The sequence below is a fragment of the Diaphorina citri genome, unplaced genomic scaffold (genome assembly GCF_000475195.1).
Source record: "Diaphorina citri unplaced genomic scaffold, Diaci psyllid genome assembly version 1.1 scaffold477, whole genome shotgun sequence".
In the NCBI taxonomy this organism is placed as follows: domain Eukaryota; kingdom Metazoa; phylum Arthropoda; class Insecta; order Hemiptera; family Psyllidae; genus Diaphorina; species Diaphorina citri.
This window is the reverse complement of record NW_007377912.1, coordinates 94,486-110,787: the sequence shown is the minus strand read 5'-3', so window position 1 is coordinate 110,787 and position 16,302 is coordinate 94,486. Positions and strand designations below refer to the sequence as shown.

The following is a 16,302-nucleotide window of genomic DNA, read 5'->3' as shown; positions in this document are numbered from 1 at the left end:
TTATTTTTTTGTTTCTGGTGGTTTTTTTTTTTTTTTTTTTTTTTCTTCTAGGTTTTAGATAGGGCTCAGATTTATATGTAGAATTATAGATAGTAAAGGGTCCGCCCGTATATTGTTGTGAATAAATAAATCTGGGTGGGTGACCAATATTGTAATCGTGTCTTTCTGCTTGCATTTGCCAATGTTTATTTTATTCTTTTTTTTTTTTCTATATTCTAATTTTGTTCCTTTCTATTCTGTTTATTGTTTGTTTGTTACGTTTAACGAGCTATTTAATTACTTGATTTTTAGCTCAACTATTCTGTTTATTTATTTATTTCTTTTCTATTTCATTATTTTCTGTTCTTTATGTCCATTCTATTCTATTTTTTCACTCTCATCTATCCTGATTCTATTTATTCTATTCTACCATTCTAATTCTATTCTACCATTCCAATTCTATTCTATTATACCATTCTAATTCTATTCTATTCTACCATTCTAATTCTATTCTATTCTACCATTCTAATTCCATTCTATTCTACCATTCTAATTCTATTCTATTCTATTCTACCATTCTAATTCTATTCTATTCTGACATTCAAGGTCACAGGCAGTTTACCCATCACAATTCGTCATATCGAGTCCATGATTCGAATGGCCCAGGCACATGCCAAGATGCACCTACGAGAACACGTCAGTGAAGATGATGTGAATATGGCCATTCGAATGATGTTGGAATCCTTTGTAGACACGCAGAAGTACAGTGTGATGAAACAAATGAAACAGGTAGGTGTTTCTTCTTTGGTGTTTCACTTAAAACAGGTGAATTTTGATGAAAAAACAGGCAAATTTCGATTAAAAATATTTTTTTTCACTCTCATCTATCCTGATTCTATTCTATTCTATTCTAATTCTATTCTATTCTATTATTTTCACGCTCATCTATCCTGATTCTATTCTATTCTATTCTAATTCTATTCTATTCTACCACTCTAATTCTATTCTATTCTACCATTCCAGGTCACAGGCAGTTTACCCATCACAATTCGTCATATCGAGTCCATGATTCGAATGGCCCAGGCACACGCCAAGATGCACCTACGAGAACACGTTAGTGAAGATGATGTGAATATGGCCATACGAATGATGTTGGAATCCTTTGTAGACACGCAGAAGTACAGTGTGATGAAGCAAATGAAACAGGTAGGTGTTTCTTCTTTGGTGTTTCACTTAAAACAGGTGAATTTTGATGAAAAAACAGGCAAATTTCGATTAAAAAACGGGCGAATTTTTCATGAAAATTTACCTGAATTCTCGAAATTCAGATGAATTTTGAGGAAAAAAGGGGCTGAACAAATGAAACAGGTAGGTGTTTTTTCTTTGGTGTTTCACTTAAAACAGGTGAATTTTGACGAAAAAACAGGCAAATTTCAATTAAAAAACGGGCGAATTTTTCATGAAAATTTACCTGAATTCTCGAAATTCAAATGAATTTTGAGGAAAAAAGGGCTGAATTCTCCAATAACTGGCGAATTTTTCATGAAAAGTTGGCTAAATTCTCGTAAAACAGGCGATTTTTTCATAAAAAATTGGCGCAATTTGTGAATCCTTTGTAGACACGCAGAAGCACAGTGTGATGAAGCAAATGAAACAGGTAGGTGTTATTGACAAAAAAGTACGTTTTTTTTTTATTTTTTTTTTTTATTATAACTCAATTTTAGTAATTTATAAAGGTGATTAGTTTCTCTTATGTTTGTACAATTTTTTTTCTCTTTTTTCGACTTAATTTCGATTATTTTTGTTTGACAGACATTCCAGAAGTATCTCTCATTCAAGAAAGACACTACAGAACTCCTGTATTATATTCTGCGCCAAATGACTCTGGATCAACTTATGTATATTCTAAGAACTCTTCTTATATTCTAAGACACATTCCATTTGTTTCTCAGACATTCCAGAAGTATCTCTCATTCAAGAAAGACACCACAGAACTCCTGTATTATATTCTGCGCCAAATGACGCTGGATCAACTTATGTATATTCGCGGAGTGCATGGAGTAGTCATTGATACTGTGGAGATACACGAGAAAGACTTCAAAGAAAAGGTAAGTATTGCTCTTTTTTTTTTGAGGAGGAAAATCTTTTTGACTTCTCTAGTATAGCTAGAGGGTATGCTGGAGTCACGGCTCAGGGTATGGTGTTTCGCAAAAAGAAAGGGCAAGTTTTAATACCCATCAATTGTAAATAATTAGAAGCAGTTGGTCTAATTGTGACATCTTTTTACCCATTGTTTAAGTACATGAGTGACATCATTCATTTCACTGCATGCATGGTCTGGCTAGGGGACGTTAAACAGAGAGTAGACTAGCATCTGGCTGTGGGACTATAAACAGGGAGGAGAACAGCTAGTCATTGACACTGTGGAGATACACGAGAAAGACTTCAAAGAAAAGGTAGGTATTGCTCGGCAACCTCCTAGGCCGACTTTTTTTCCCAAGCCTGTTCAACATTAATTCTCCAATCTTTTTTCATCCCACTAGGGTAAGGGCTTAAGTCCTCCATTTGCTAGCTGGCAGCTGGCAGTTTCAAAGGGTTCTCCCTGCTTTTAAAGAATAAGCACAAGTCCTCACGATGGTTGACTGTGGTTCAGGACAAGCCAATTAAACATGGCTAGAGACCATCACCCCAGTATATGGCAGATACAAAAAGACATCTTTTCTTTACTCTGGCAACACCATTCAGCGAAAGCTAAAGCCGCTACAACAACACCAACAACAACACCAACACCAACAACAACAACAACAACAACAACAACTGTATGCATTCTTTTGATCAGTCTATCTTACAATCACTTATAACTGCTTAGCCCACCAGATCAACCTTCAAATTTTACATTTGATGTTTTGTTTACATTTATATAGGTATTTTATTTTCCACAACAGTTTTTTCTCTCATTGCTTTATTAATTACTTAATGAATGACATCATCACCACAACCACCATGAAACTAAACAATTGGATTTCACAATGAGTAAACAAACACACAGTAGATTTTCGATGGGTACCACCTACCTATAATACATACATAGTTGAAAGGTATTTCTTTCTAGCTATGGAACTTTTTTTGTAGCATGTAGCCAAATAGAGGGTAAACAATGATATTAAAAATAATGATACTAAAAATAATTAAAATCTCACCTCATTGGTAATATCAAACACTCCCTCCTGGATTTTCTCGTATATCTCTTTGGCGGTATCGATGAACGCTTCCTCTACATTGGTGGCCAGTTTGGCCGATGTCTCCATGAACACAAGACCATGCTCTCGGGCAAACACCTCACCTTCTTCCTTTTTCACTTCCCGACGAGCATCCAGGTCACTGAAATGTGAAAGAGTATTTTTTGAACAGTTAGGTACAACAATTGAACAGTTAAGGCCCAGTGAAAATTGAGATGGAATCAGGCTACTGGCATCAAAGCCAAAGGTAAACTTGAAGATTTCCACAGTTCTCACCTTTTATTTCCAATCAGCATGATAACCATATTTGAGTTTGAATGTTGTCGAGCATCTTCCAGCCATGTTGTCAGACAAGTCCCAGTGAAAATTGAGATAGAATCAGGCTACTGGCGTCAAAGCCAAAGGTAGACTTGAAGATTACCACAATTCTCACCTTTTATTTCCAATCAGCATGATAACCATATTTGAGTTTGAATGTTGTCGAGCATCTTCCAGCCATGTTGTCAGATGATTGAATGTTTCCCGTCTCGTAATGTCGTACACAAGGAGAGCACCTGCTGCACCTCGGTAGTAAGATCTCGTAATTGATCGGAAAGCTTCTTGACCAGCTGTGTCCCAAATTTGTAGCTTGATCTGTTTGCCATCAATTGTGATCATGCGAGCTCCAAATTCAACACCTGAAATAGTTAACAGATTGGAATAGTTTCTGTTTTTTCGAGAGGGAGTAGAGATACAGGGATCAAAATTGGTGGAGAAGCTTTATACTTGTACATCAACCCATCCCATGAAGGAACGATTATGGATTGATTGATTGATATAGTTCATACTTTTTTGAAAATTATATCAAAGCATATTCCATGGTATTCCCCCCCCCACAGAAACCCATAAATATGAAAACATCTCCCATAAATGAGAGACAGACTGTTTAATTTTTGTATTTTTTTCATCAAACAAATGGCAAAAAACAAATGGCACTCAGATGCCCTCTTTCAAAAATCTATTGAAAATACAGAAGTGGCCCATGACAGCAAGAGTGGTTGTGATATTACACCAAAAGAGGAAAAAAATCACCTCCTTTAAAATTACAACTGTTTTTTTTTCCCCCCCCTTCAATTTTTTAGCAACAATGGCTATTAAATTATTACAACTTCTGTGCTTATAATAAAATACACTTTATGCTTTGTGCTTTGACACACCTAAAAATTCACTGAAGCAGATGTTTTATTTCTGCATGATAGACAAGTGGTGAAGCACTTCCTAATGACTTACCTCCCGTTTAAGTATGACCTTTGGATTAAGTAAAGCTGATTGGTTGAAAAAAAAGAGTGGGATTTTTGTGCATGGACTTATGCTGCATCAGATTGCTCAATTGCTTAATCTAAAACCTAAACGGAGTTAAAACTCGCTTGTGGACACAGCCATTAACATAAATTAATTTTCGTGTCGAAACTTCGAAAGACTTATGGCAAAAATATACATAACAAAATCTATATAACTATTTGTACATTACTCAATACAAACGGTATAAGAATCATTTTAGAGTTAAACCTTCTTAAAAAAATTATTAACTCTGGCTTCTCATCAGATGGGCTAGAAGAAACACAAAACTTCCCATTTAGGTGCTGTGTCAACACGAGAACACCAGAAAGTAACCCATTGAAATATTTGCAATCGAAAAACTGTCAACTGAAAAGTATTGGTAGGTAGTAGGTACATACATAATTAAATTACATATCTGGTGTTTTTGCAGGGTTGCTTCAAACTTTACACCCTTCAATTTTTGGTTACCTAGGAATACGGTATAAGAATCATTTTAGAGTTAAACCTCCTTTAAAAAATATTAACTCTGGCTTCTCATCAGATGGGCGAGAAGAGACACAATACTTCCCATTTAGGTGCTGGGTCAACACGAGACCACCAGAAAGTAACAAGTAACCCATTGAAATATTTGCAATCGAAAAACTATCAATTGAAAAGTATTGGTAGGTACAGTCCACTTCAACTGGGAAGTCCGATGACCTTTGGGTGCGCACTCGTCAAAAAATAGCTCGTTGATTAACAAGTAAGCATTTCCCCTTATTAAGGATCAATGTTCCTTACCAAGGAGCAATTTCCCTTACTAAGGAGCAATTCCCATTACCAAGGAGCAATTTCCTATACCTTCCCCTTATTAAGGATCAATGTTCCCTACCAAGGAGCAATTTCCCTTACTAAGGAGCAATTCCCATTACCAAGGAGCAATATCCTATACTAAGGAGTGACTCACCTTACCAATGAGGAATTTCCCTTGGGGGGCACAAGCAAAAATTAGTTTGGTGGGGGGAAAAGGTAGAGCGAGACACATGTTTCTGTCACATTTGAGAGTAAAGCGGGAGGAGAAGGTTGTCACTTAGCAGCAACCGCCACCGGAACTTGAGCCGGAAGACCCGGAAGGTAGTGACGGGTTGTTGGGTGAATGCTGGGGACCGATCTTGATACCATTAGCCTGGAATACAAAAACAATACTTATGTTTAGCTTAAAATAATAATAAATAAATGAATAAATAGAGGAGACTTTTTTTTTCAAGAGGTTTGACAGAAGGAACTGTAACTGCTAGGGTCTTATCATCCCGAAGCCAGGCGTTCATCCAAGCAGTATAAACCATAGGTATAAACTTGTTACCAAAAATAGGGTGAAACCCCAATCACTAAAAAGATTGGCGCCAGCCTAGTTAGCTTAGTTGGTAGAGTGTCTGCCTTGTAAGTGCTAGGCAGCGGATTCGATTCCCGGGGGCGGATTTTATCCTGATGGGATAATATTCGTTCTCGGAACGGCTTTCTCCTATCCTGTCTTTCTTCTCTCTTTGATTTCGGGATGATAAGACCATAGTAGTTACAGTTCCCTCTGTCAAACCTCTAAAAAAAAAAAAAAAAAATCAAAATTCTTTATGCATATATGAACATTGAGGAGCCCAGATTTTGTTTTTGGGTGTCAAAGGGGGATTTTAGTCCTTCCAATATTGTGTCTATCTCACAGACGTGCAAAGCAGAGCAAAATAATAATAATAAAAAAAGAAAAATCATCTCACCTCATTGGTAATATCAAACACACCCTCCTGGATTTTCTCGTATATCTCTTTGGCGGTATCAATGAACGCTTCCTCTACATTGGTGGCCAGTTTGGCCGATGTCTCCATGAACACAAGACCATGCTCTCGGGCAAACACCTCACCTTCTTCCTTTTTCACTTCCCGACGAGCATCCAGGTCACTGAAATGCAAAAGAGTATTTTTTGAACAGTTAGGTACAACAATTGAACAGTTAAGTACCAGTGAAAATTGAGATAGAATCAGGCTACTGGCGTCAAAGCCAAAGGTAGACTTGAAGATTACCACAGTTCTCACCTTTTATTTCCAATCAGCATGATAACCATATTTGAGTTTGAATGTTGTCGAGCATCTTCCAGCCATGTTGTCAGAAACTTATAAAATAAACCCTTGAATGAAAGGAAACTTTTTTTGGATTTGAATTCCGCTGCCAAAATAGGGGTTAATTTTTTCCCCTCCAACGGGACTTTTCTCCCATAAAAAAGGGACTTTTCTTCTTCGTCTCGGGATTTTTCGATTTTTCCCCATCTTTTCATTCTTGGGCTCACGGGGTAACTTTGGACCACCAAGTTTTCGACTTTTCGAAACCTACCTGCTAGCCTAAAGTTAGTTTGGAAGGTAGTGCGCCTGCCTTGTAAGCGCTAGGTCGCGTGTTCAATTCCCGCCCGGGGCCCATTTTATCCTGAACAGTAAGGTTCGTTCTCGGAACGGCTAGCTTTCTCCTATCCTGTCTTTCTTCTCTTCGATTTCGGGACGATAAGACCTCCGTTGTTACAGTTCCCTCTATCAAACCTCTTCTTTGTCTCTTCAGTCACCCGTTCAGTAATTAACCACGCACGACGTTGCGTTCAACCTCGCATGTCCTGACTGCTTGATTGAATGATAAAATAAAGTACAGACTCTGTTGTTATTTTAAAAATATTTAAAACCACGGCGATTTTAACTTTATATTTATAAATTAGAAATATAACATAATATAAATTAAATTAATTTCGTATCTCGAAACTACCGACACTGATAAACCTTGTTAGATATAAAATAAAATACATTAGGTAATTTCCTTCCTCTAAGGATAAGGAAAGTAAAAAAAAAGAACACAAAAATAACCTTCTATTATTAACAAAAACAAATAAACCGAGACTCAAATAAACTCGGTTTAAGTCCAAGAGTTAATCTTGAACCGAGTTTAAAATCTAAATTGTGCCCGAAGAATTTATTACAGGAAGGCAGAGAGCTCGCCATTTTTGCCAACCCCTACACACTCACGGTAGATGGGGACGGATTAAGTAAAGTAAAAACAAATAAATTCCTGGCCCACAATATTCAGATTTTAAACTCGGTTTAATTTAACTCTCAATCTTGAACCGAGTTTAAAATCTAAATTGTGCCCGAAGAATTTATTACAGGAAGGCAGAGGAGCTCGCCATTTTCGCTAATCCCTACAGCCCTACACTCACGGTAGATGGGGACGGATTAAGTAAAGTAAAAACAAATAAATTCCTGGCCCACAATTCAGATTTTTTTAAAGAGGTTTTGACAGAGGGAACTGTAACTGCTATGGTCTTATCGTCCCGAAAATCGAAGAGAGAAGGAAGACAGGATAGGGAACTCTTCGACTTAAACCAAGTTTAAACTTTAGATTGTAGCCCCAGCCATCGGCCATTAGAGAAAAAAAGCATTCGGTAGAAATCGAATGATTTTAAGAAATGCTTATACTTTCAATATAGCAAATATTTTCAAGGAAAATACGCCCTACGTCGTTTCGTTAAAACAAACGATTGCTATACTTCTCAAGGATGATCATAACACCTGAAGAAGTCAAAGAAATCAGTCCTAAAAGAACTCTGGCCTTCGTAACAAGTCTAGGGATTTTCTAGAAAACCAAAGGTAAAGTCACAAAAGATCTGTCTAGGTTGCAGTGACATAGGGCGTTTCAATAAAGAGGTGCACTATTAAACTGTTGGTATAATGGAACAACTTGTTCTAAGCTGACAGTCTAATTCAGTGGTTCTCAAACTTTTTTTTGCATGGCGCCACCTTTGGGCATATTCTCATTTTTTCACGCTCCCCCTACCTTACCCAACCCCTCGGTATATTATTTTTACCTATGTGTTTTATGGAATAACAAAACGAGAATTTGAAACTTTGAGATTTTTTTTTTATATTCAAGAACTCAGGTCCCCTAGTTCCCACCATTCAGAACGTCTGGCAGACCACGGTCTGTCATGGTCTTTATACGTCCTTCATTCCGGAAGCAACTCGAATCCCACGATTAGCATCAAGTGAAAAATAGTTTTGCAATTTCTCCGCTAGATGTCATGTTTGTTGAATTTTCACACATTTTAGCTTCACTCCTGACGCAGAGTGAACGAGTTGATGCCGCATCGACGCGGATCTTACACCACAGTCATCCCCGACGCGGGCGCAAACACCGTATGAAATAACAAAACGAACCAACCTCAAGCATAATCAGAATATTTTTCTAGGTGTTTGATATACATATGATTACGCTGGACGTATGTCAAGATACTAGAGTTGGAGACTAAGTACCTGGTAGGGGTAGGTAATTTTGATATAAATTTGATTTTTTTTTTATAGGAAAATCAAATCGTCATTATGCTCTTCCAAGCTGTTTGCCGCGTAGTGCAACACCAGAGCCCCCAGGCTGGGATATATATTGAACGGCTCGGCGAACCCAAACCCGCGCTCCGTCTCGTAGACCAGACAATGCTTCGGCGCGCCGGAGCAAACGATCGATAGCGCGTACTGCCCCGTGGTCGACGGGCGAATGAGAAACGTCCCGTCTGGGCGGCCCGAGAGCAGCGCCTCCGCCTGGGCTCGCGACATGCGGACTAGCCAGGTCTTCTCGTCGTGGTGCGGGAGGTCGCGTTCGGTTCGGTTGAGGGCGGACAGGGAAGGCATCGGCGGGCAGGAGGTGTCCGGCCCGCCTGAGGTGGATGCGGAGTCGCTACCTCCCCCGGTCACCGCAAGAGCGCAGTTCTGTAACGAGAGATTAATTTTCAATATTGATTTTTTTTTTATGTTCTTAAATCTCATTTTTTACTTTATCTCGTATATTTTATGGGTTAAATAACATGGTACAACAAAATTTTAGGACCTTGCTTAGTTAAAAAACGGACCAATGGCTGAAACTTTAAATAACATGGTACAACAAAATTTTAGGACCTTGCTTAGTTAAAAAACGGACCAATGGCTGAAACTTTGGATTTAGGCTCTAGGGACCTCAAAACGTGTTTTGGCACTAAAAACTGACCATCGAAAATTTGACCCGATTACATTACTTTCCTTCCTATAGGGTAAGGAAAGTAAAAAGGGCGTACACATTTCTATCTCCCTCGATCTTTCAAAAAACCTACTCTAAAACATCAAAAGCAAAGAATAGAAATACATGGGGGGTATAAAATTGTCGCAAAAAAATAATAAAAATAATTTTAAATCACTTATTATTTTCAAATTATTACAATCGTTAAAAATCTAATTTATTAATTTATTGTTAGGGCGTACACATTTCTATCTCCCTCGATCTCTCAAAAAACCTGCTCTAAAACATCAAAAGCAAAGAATAGAAATACATGGGGGGTATAAAATTGTTGCAAAAAAATAATAAAAATAATTTTAAATCACTTATTATTTTCAAATTATTACAATCGTTAAAAATCTAATTTATTAAGTTTGATAGAGGAACTGTAACATGCCAAGATCTCATCGTCTCGAAATTGAAGAGAAAAGGAAGACAGGATAGGAGAAAGTCAGTCATTCCCAGAATGAACCTTATCCGTTCAGAATAAAATCCACCCCGGGCGGGAACCTAACCCGCAGTCTAGCACTTACAAGGAAGGCACACTGCCAACCAAGCTAACTAGGCTGGTGGAAAGTAAGAAAGACCATTGTGAGGAAGTCTTGTTCGGCGAGGGAAAGGCCTCGAGAGGCCACACCGGGGTCAGCTATCGAGTAGCCGGGGCCGAGTCGACCTCCGGCCGCAGCTGACTTGTGATCCGCCTCGGACATTGGAGGGCCTGGGCAGAAAGGAAGAATATGCATTTGAGTGGTATGTGTTGAAAGAAAAGATGAGAGCTACATAGGGAAAAGAGTTGAGAGAATGGAAGTGAGGGGGAGAAAAGGGCTAATTTTCCGTCTTACCTGAGCTGGAGGGTGTGTTGCCTGAAGAGGTAGAGTGGTAAGATGGATCCATGTTGAAGTGAGCGAGAGACACTGTACAATACTATTAGGAACACTCATGTAGATTGAAGAGAAAAGGTCTGTAAAGAGAACAGAAATGTGCAAATTTAAGGATCGCGGTAGGGTTCCCCCGCCAAGTCAAGAAAGTTTGACCGCTTAAACATTTATTACCTGCCTCGGTGGTGTAATGGTCAAGACACTTGCCTGGTAAACAGGAGGGCGTGGGTTCAATCCCAGCCGAGGTATGGAATTTTATTCTCAATATAATTTGAGAATTCGACCACAATAATAGTAGAAGCCTACTGCTGGAGTACCTAAGAGGGACTTTTCAGTCCTATGCGAGCAGTAAGTATAAATAAACACTATGGTCTAGGTATTATTAAGTAAGGTACTTACATAGATAGAACAGAGAAAGGAAGAATCAATATTTAAGGTACCAGCCAGACTAAGCTGGTCTACTCCCTGTTTAACGTCTCCCAGTCAGACTAAGCTGGTCTACTCCCTGTTTAACGTCCCCCAGCCGGACAATTAACAACCAAGGTATATTAAATATTTCTTTACATAGCCAACCTCAGTGGTGTAGTGGTTAGCACGGTGGACTCTGGATCTGGAGGTTGGTAGTTCGAGTCCTAGTCAAGTCATTAAATTTAGCGTAGTTTTCTCAAGCGAGGAAGGGCATTTGTGACAAGCATTTAATGCTCAACACAATTAAAATTCCTTTGATTTCATTACATAGGTATATTGTAATTAAAATAAATAAAGTGGTGCAATATTAAACTGTTGAGAGAAAGGGACTACATGTCTTAATTCGACAGTCTAAATAAAGCACCAATATCTAATATTCTAATACTATTCTTACCGCTCTCGTCATCCCACTTCCATTTGGATTAATTTAGAGCATTTTGCTGACAGTTCAGAAGGAAAAAAGTTCCAGGCAAATTCTGGCCAAATCCAAGATCCAATCCAAGCATAAAAAATATTATATTGGGAATAAAGGGAGAACGGGCTCTAGTCTTGATTTTAAATTATTACATGAAAGTAAAATCAAAAAATCAAATCAAGAATGGTTATAAACTGAATTTTCAACAAATTAGGTAGGTACAAAGGTATTCTTTAACCATGATAGAATAAAGTACGGGCTAAAAAATTCCCGGAGGGACGGGCCCAGCTTGTTGATTGTATTTATAAAAGGTTTAAGTAAGGTGGATTTCAGCAATGATTTAATGAGAGTTTTCACTAATGGGATAATTTTTAATTATCCAAATGGGAGTTTTTAACGACTCCTTCTTTTTGGATCATTAAAACATTAAAAACTCCCTTTTTGAGGATTAAAAATTCTCCCATTAGTGAAATCTCTCATTAAGTCAATGGTGAAATCCACCTTTCAAAGAAAAATACGACAAATGGAAAAAATCGGAAGGAATAGGGAAAAATGGCAGACTTTGGTTGAAAACTCCAATATTATAACAAATCTTCCAAGAAAAACTGCTGTCTGCCAGCTTTTTAGCCGGAAATCTGAAATATTTTTTCCCGTTTGTTGAGTTGGAACCCTGGACGATTTGTAAACAAAAAGATATTTCAAAATTTTTGGCGCGAAATCGAAATGTCAACTGTCTGGTACCCTGATCGCCTGATCCCTGATAATTTTTACTTTTCTTTTTTTGGTCCTACTGCTAATGCTAAATTAGATTAGTTAATTCATATTAATCCTGTGTTACCTATATCGTAAGTTAAGTCAAAAGTGTTCATAAAATAATTTCGGAAAAATGGCCGATAAGTACGATCCAGAATCTCTGACAGAAATGTTACCATTTTACTACAAACGGATCTTCCCGTACGGACCTTACCTCCGGTGGCTGTTCTATGGAAATTGTAAGTACAGCCACGACTTGACTAAGTTATGAAAGCAACCTTACCATAGGAAACACCTGGTTAGGTATTTGTAAAGCAAAAAAGGTTGAGTGTTTCACCACCGTTGTTATTATTTTGTAGGAATGAAACAACTGCTACATTGTAAGTATGTGGTCTGTGTTAGAGCATGCCCATCCCGTAGTATGTCTTTCATCAGATGCGCAAGAAGAGACACAATACTTCCCATTCAGGTGCTGGGTCAACACCAGAAAGTTATCTGTTGATAGATGTGCAGGCGAAAAACTATCAACACCAGAAAGAAATCCATTGAAATTTGTTGATTGTTATTATTGTTTTATTTTCAGTGGACAATTTCCGCAAGAGAGAGTTCTCATTCACACTGAACGGAGACATCTATGCCCGATACATTTCTTACAACAGTCCGAATGAATTGAAAAAGGATCTGATCAAACGGTGTCCCCAGAAAATTGATTTAGGAGCCATCTATGATATTTGGTAAGTTGGCTTTTCTTTGTCTGAATCCCCCCCCCCCCCCCTAAGAAAATGCCTAAGAAATTTGTAAGATAAATGAAACGGGATCCAGAGGATCCAGATTCTTGAATCCTTTGAGTCAAGATTGGTCAGATTCAATACAAAAAAAAAGCTTTGGACTAAATATAGGTTAGACTACACCACCTAGGGTATACTGACCTTAAAGGTAATTGCTGGTATTATTGGGTTACAAAACTATTTCATTCAGGTTTATTTTTATTTATTTTTCTTTAATTACTACATTCATTTTGATTTATCTCTTTCTCTTCAGCCCAAAGGATCACCTCCAGCACAGTGTGTTCACACCCAAAATGAAGGAGCTCGTGTTTGATATAGATATGACAGACTACGATGATGTGAGGAATTGTTGTTCCGGTGCCGATATCTGCGAGAAGTGTTGGCGGTACATGAGCATAGCTTGCAAAATTCTGGACACAGCTTTGAGGGGTAATATTTTCAACTTGATCATTCATCCATGTTTATGATTTCTTTAATGAAATGAAAAAAAGTGGGTTTTACCAACCTTCTTTTTAGCCTCTAACAGGCCTGTGTAGCCTATAGAAATTAAATGGAAATTAAGAGGCCGTTAGCTTAACAGTCCTTCTAGGGCTGAAAATATATTTGGGAAATCCTCAGGTCCTTTTTTTTTCAAATAAGGCGCTTTAATCCTCAGGTCCTTATTATTTTTATTATTATTATTTTTAAGTTTGATAGGGGGAACTGTCACTGCCCCATAATATGTCAAAATAAACAAGGTCTTGTTTAGACTGCGGGGGTAAAGGGACTTCAGTACTATCCCGACAGGATAAACAAGGTACAGTCGACCCTCGATTTTTCAAACTTTTGATAATTCGCACCAATCATCAGGTCCCTAGCAAAAATCTCGACATTTCAAAAACTTGTATGTTCTATTTTAATAGTTCCCTTTTTTTATTTTCCCAGAGGATTTCGACTTCCAGCTCCTCCTGTGGGTGTTCTCAGGGCGGCGCGGTATTCATTGTTGGGTGTGCGATGAAGCGGCTCTGGCGTTGGACGGCCGGGGGCGGTCGTGTCTAGCCGAATACATGTCGGTACTCACTGCCAACCCGGTGAAGAAAGTGTTCCTGACCGGCGATGTACTTCATCCTCACCTGAAGTAAGAGTTTTTTTAGTCGTCCTAGTTAGATTCGAGTGTCTGGCTGGGGTACATTAAACAGGGAGTGGACCAGCCTGAATTTCCCTTGCTAGGAAATGGAAAAGGCGAAGAAAAAGAAGAAGTTAGATTCAAGGGAGAGGCTTGAGTGTAAGAGCAAACAGCCCTAAAGGATAGGTCAAGCTTCCACGAATCTAAATTGGGGTGTGTCTTGTAGATTAGAATATATGTACCTTGTTTATCCTGCCCGAATAGGACTGTAAAGTCCCTTTACCCCCGCAGTCTAAACAAGGTCTGAAATATTGTGTCTCTTTTGGCCCATCTGATGAGAGGCATACTACGAGATGGGCAAGCTACGACACAGACTACACGAGTCTAATTTAGTAGTTGTTTCATTGTTACGAAATAAAAACGGCGCGGCGGTGAAACATAGCTTTTTTTTTTCAAGATATACACCTATTTTTTTATCCTCAGACGTGCCAAACTTATAATTGAAGATCAATTCGAGAAACTCCTAGAAGAACAAGAACTGCTGAGTACCAAAGAGCGACAAACTAAAGTGTTGGGCCTTGTTTCTAATGGTGATATCAGGGCCGAGATTGAGAAAGAGTGGACCCGTATTGGCCCCGGGCAGGATGTAGAGAAGTGGGACCGACTTGTGGCTATTATTAAACACCACCAGGCTAAGGTGAGTTATTGTTTAGTAGTCTGGCTGGGGGACTATAAACAGGGAGTTGACCAGCTTAGTCTGGCTGGGGGACTATAAACAGGGAGTAGACCAGCTTAGTCTGGCTGGGGGACTATAAACAGGGAGTAGACCAGCTTAGTCTGGCTGGGGGACTATAAACAGGGAGTTGACCAGCTTAGTCTGGCTGGGGGACTATAAACAGGGAGTAGACCAGCTTAGTCTGGCTGGGGGACGTCTGAAAACCGCTGACCCCGTCTGAACAGGGGAAAGTGCGAAGAAGGAGAAGATTTTTTTTCAAGAGGTTTGTTAGAGGGAACTGTAACTGCTAAGGCCTTATCGCTGGCGTTTCTTCGTTTATTTATAAGTTCTATTTGCCTATTTTTTATTTCCCTGTTTTTTTTTTAATTTAAGTTCTATTTGCCTATTTTTTTTTTTTTTTTTTTTCGAAAGGGCGAAAGGTATCGCTTAAGGCATAAATTACACCTTGCGATTTTGTCCATGAACCACAATAAAGAGTTGTTTATTATTTGTTTTATGACTTTATTCAGAATTCGGACCGTAAGCTCAAATACGCCATCGAAGAGATCCTTCTAGAGTTGGCCTACCCTCGACTCGACATCCACGTTAGTAAGGGAGTCAACCATCTACTGAAGAGTCCGTTCTGTGTGCACCCCAAGACGGGCAAGATCTGTGTCCCATTCCATGAAAAAAAAAAAAAAAAAAAAAAAAAAAAAAAAAAAAAACATATAAATGGTACAGGAACTCATTCGTAAAAGCAATGCTTGTGCCACGGACGGGGAAAAATAGAATACAAAAATATTATTTGGAAATTTTATGAATATCAACCAGAGGGAAAGAGACCAAAGGGTAGACCAAGGATGAGATACCAAGACATGATAAAAAAAAGGATTTAGAAGAGAGAGGAGTAAGTTGGGAAGATGTCGAGGGAAATGAACGATATAATGATAGGAGGTGGTGGCGAGACTTCATTAATCGACCCAGTACATAGCTGGAACGATGTAGGATATGTATGTATTATTTGGAAAAACAAGTTTTTTTTTCCGCCTTTTCCCGTGTACAGACGGGGTCGGCGTTTTTCGTCAGCCTCTCAATCAGTTCTGACGAGGGTGATTGCTTTGGGCTGGCATTTGGTTTTGGCTGCAAAAATTTTAGGAGTGGATGCTCTTCGCACTCAACCTTTGCTATTCCTTTAGCAAGGGAAATTTCAGGCTGATATGCTCTCTGCTTAAAGGTCCCCAGTCAGACTAAGCTGGTCTACTTCCTGTTTAAAGTCACCCAGCCAGACAATATTATTATCATCATCATAATCATCATCATTCATCATCCATCATCCATCATCCATCATCCATCATTCATCATCCATCATCCATCATCCATCATCCATCATCCATCATTCATCATTCATCATTCATCATTCATCATCATCAATCCATCATCCATCATCCATCATCCATCATCCATCATCCATCATCCATCATCCATCATTCATCATCCATCATTCATCATCATTATAATTATTCTTACCTTCTGCAGTGCGGGACCGGTCTTATTCTT

At 38.6% G+C, this 16,302-nt stretch overlaps 5 protein-coding genes across 5 annotated transcripts in view; 2 read left to right on the top strand and 3 right to left on the bottom strand.

Annotated features, from left to right (window-relative positions):
• LOC103509250 (DNA replication licensing factor Mcm2) overlaps nt 1-3,126 on the top strand; it is a gene marked incomplete in the record, with an annotated part of 29,190 nt that extends 26,064 nt beyond the window's left edge. Inside the window, 3 exon segments of the mRNA XM_026823634.1 lie at nt 1,003-1,185; nt 1,932-2,087; nt 3,112-3,126. Of these exon segments, the coding sequence (XP_026679435.1) occupies nt 1,003-1,185; nt 1,932-2,087; nt 3,112-3,126 (354 nt within the window).
• Nucleotides 3,127-3,167: 41 nt separating this feature from the next.
• Nucleotides 3,168-3,915, bottom strand: LOC103509249 (ras-related protein Rab-2A). Its single transcript, XM_017444109.2, has 3 exons — nt 3,718-3,915; nt 3,495-3,560; nt 3,168-3,360 (listed from the first exon to the last, which is right to left on the bottom strand). The coding sequence occupies exons 1-3, from the start codon at nt 3,873-3,875 to the stop codon at nt 3,168-3,170; spliced, it is 417 nt and encodes a 138-aa protein (XP_017299598.1). The 5' UTR covers nt 3,876-3,915.
• Nucleotides 3,916-5,499: 1,584 nt separating this feature from the next.
• On the bottom strand, nt 5,500-8,531 carry LOC103509235 (ras-related protein Rab-2-like). The gene is made up of 4 exons (XM_026823633.1): nt 8,508-8,531; nt 6,602-6,693; nt 6,287-6,467; nt 5,500-5,703 (listed from the first exon to the last, which is right to left on the bottom strand). Exons 1-4 carry the CDS (start codon nt 8,529-8,531, stop codon nt 5,608-5,610), a joined length of 393 nt encoding a protein of 130 aa, XP_026679434.1. The 3' UTR covers nt 5,500-5,607.
• Nucleotides 8,532-8,896: 365 nt separating this feature from the next.
• LOC103509248 (phosphatidylinositol 3-kinase regulatory subunit gamma-like) lies at nt 8,897-9,301 on the bottom strand. Its single transcript, XM_026823632.1, has one exon. It carries the CDS (start codon nt 9,224-9,226, stop codon nt 8,897-8,899), a length of 330 nt encoding a protein of 109 aa, XP_026679433.1. The 5' UTR covers nt 9,227-9,301.
• A 2,838-nt stretch (nt 9,302-12,139) lies between these two features.
• LOC103509247 (DNA primase small subunit-like) lies at nt 12,140-15,434 on the top strand (the record flags this gene model as incomplete). Its single annotated transcript, XM_008473845.3, has 6 exons — nt 12,140-12,376; nt 12,721-12,871; nt 13,179-13,354; nt 13,850-14,042; nt 14,514-14,727; nt 15,276-15,434. Coding segments are annotated over exons 1-6 (999 nt in total), but the record flags the coding sequence as incomplete, so codon positions are not given.
• Between the last annotated feature and the right edge of the window lie 868 nt (nt 15,435-16,302).

Excerpts from the sequence above, each read along its gene's own strand:
- LOC103509249 (XM_017444109.2), bottom strand. The coding sequence starts at position 3,875 with ATGATCACAATTGATGGCAAACAGATCAAGCTACAAATTTGGGACACA. Across the intron at positions 3,561-3,717 it reads ACATTCAATCATCTGACAAC|ATGGCTGGAAGATGCTCGAC; the intron begins ATGGCTGGAAGA and ends TTGTCTGACAAC. Across the intron at positions 3,361-3,494 it reads ATGCTGATTGGAAATAAAAG|TGACCTGGATGCTCGTCGGG; the intron begins GTGAGAACTGTG and ends TTCACATTTCAG.
- LOC103509235 (XM_026823633.1), bottom strand. The coding sequence starts at position 8,531 with ATGACAGACCGTGGTCTGCCAGAC. Across the intron at positions 6,694-8,507 it reads CAGACCGTGGTCTGCCAGAC|GGTTTATTTTATAAGTTTCT; the intron begins GTTCTGAATGGT and ends CTTTCATTCAAG. Across the intron at positions 6,468-6,601 it reads ATGCTGATTGGAAATAAAAG|TGACCTGGATGCTCGTCGGG; the intron begins GTGAGAACTGTG and ends TTTGCATTTCAG.
- LOC103509248 (XM_026823632.1), bottom strand. The coding sequence starts at position 9,226 with ATGCCTTCCCTGTCCGCCCTCAACCGAACCGAACGCGACCTCCCGCAC.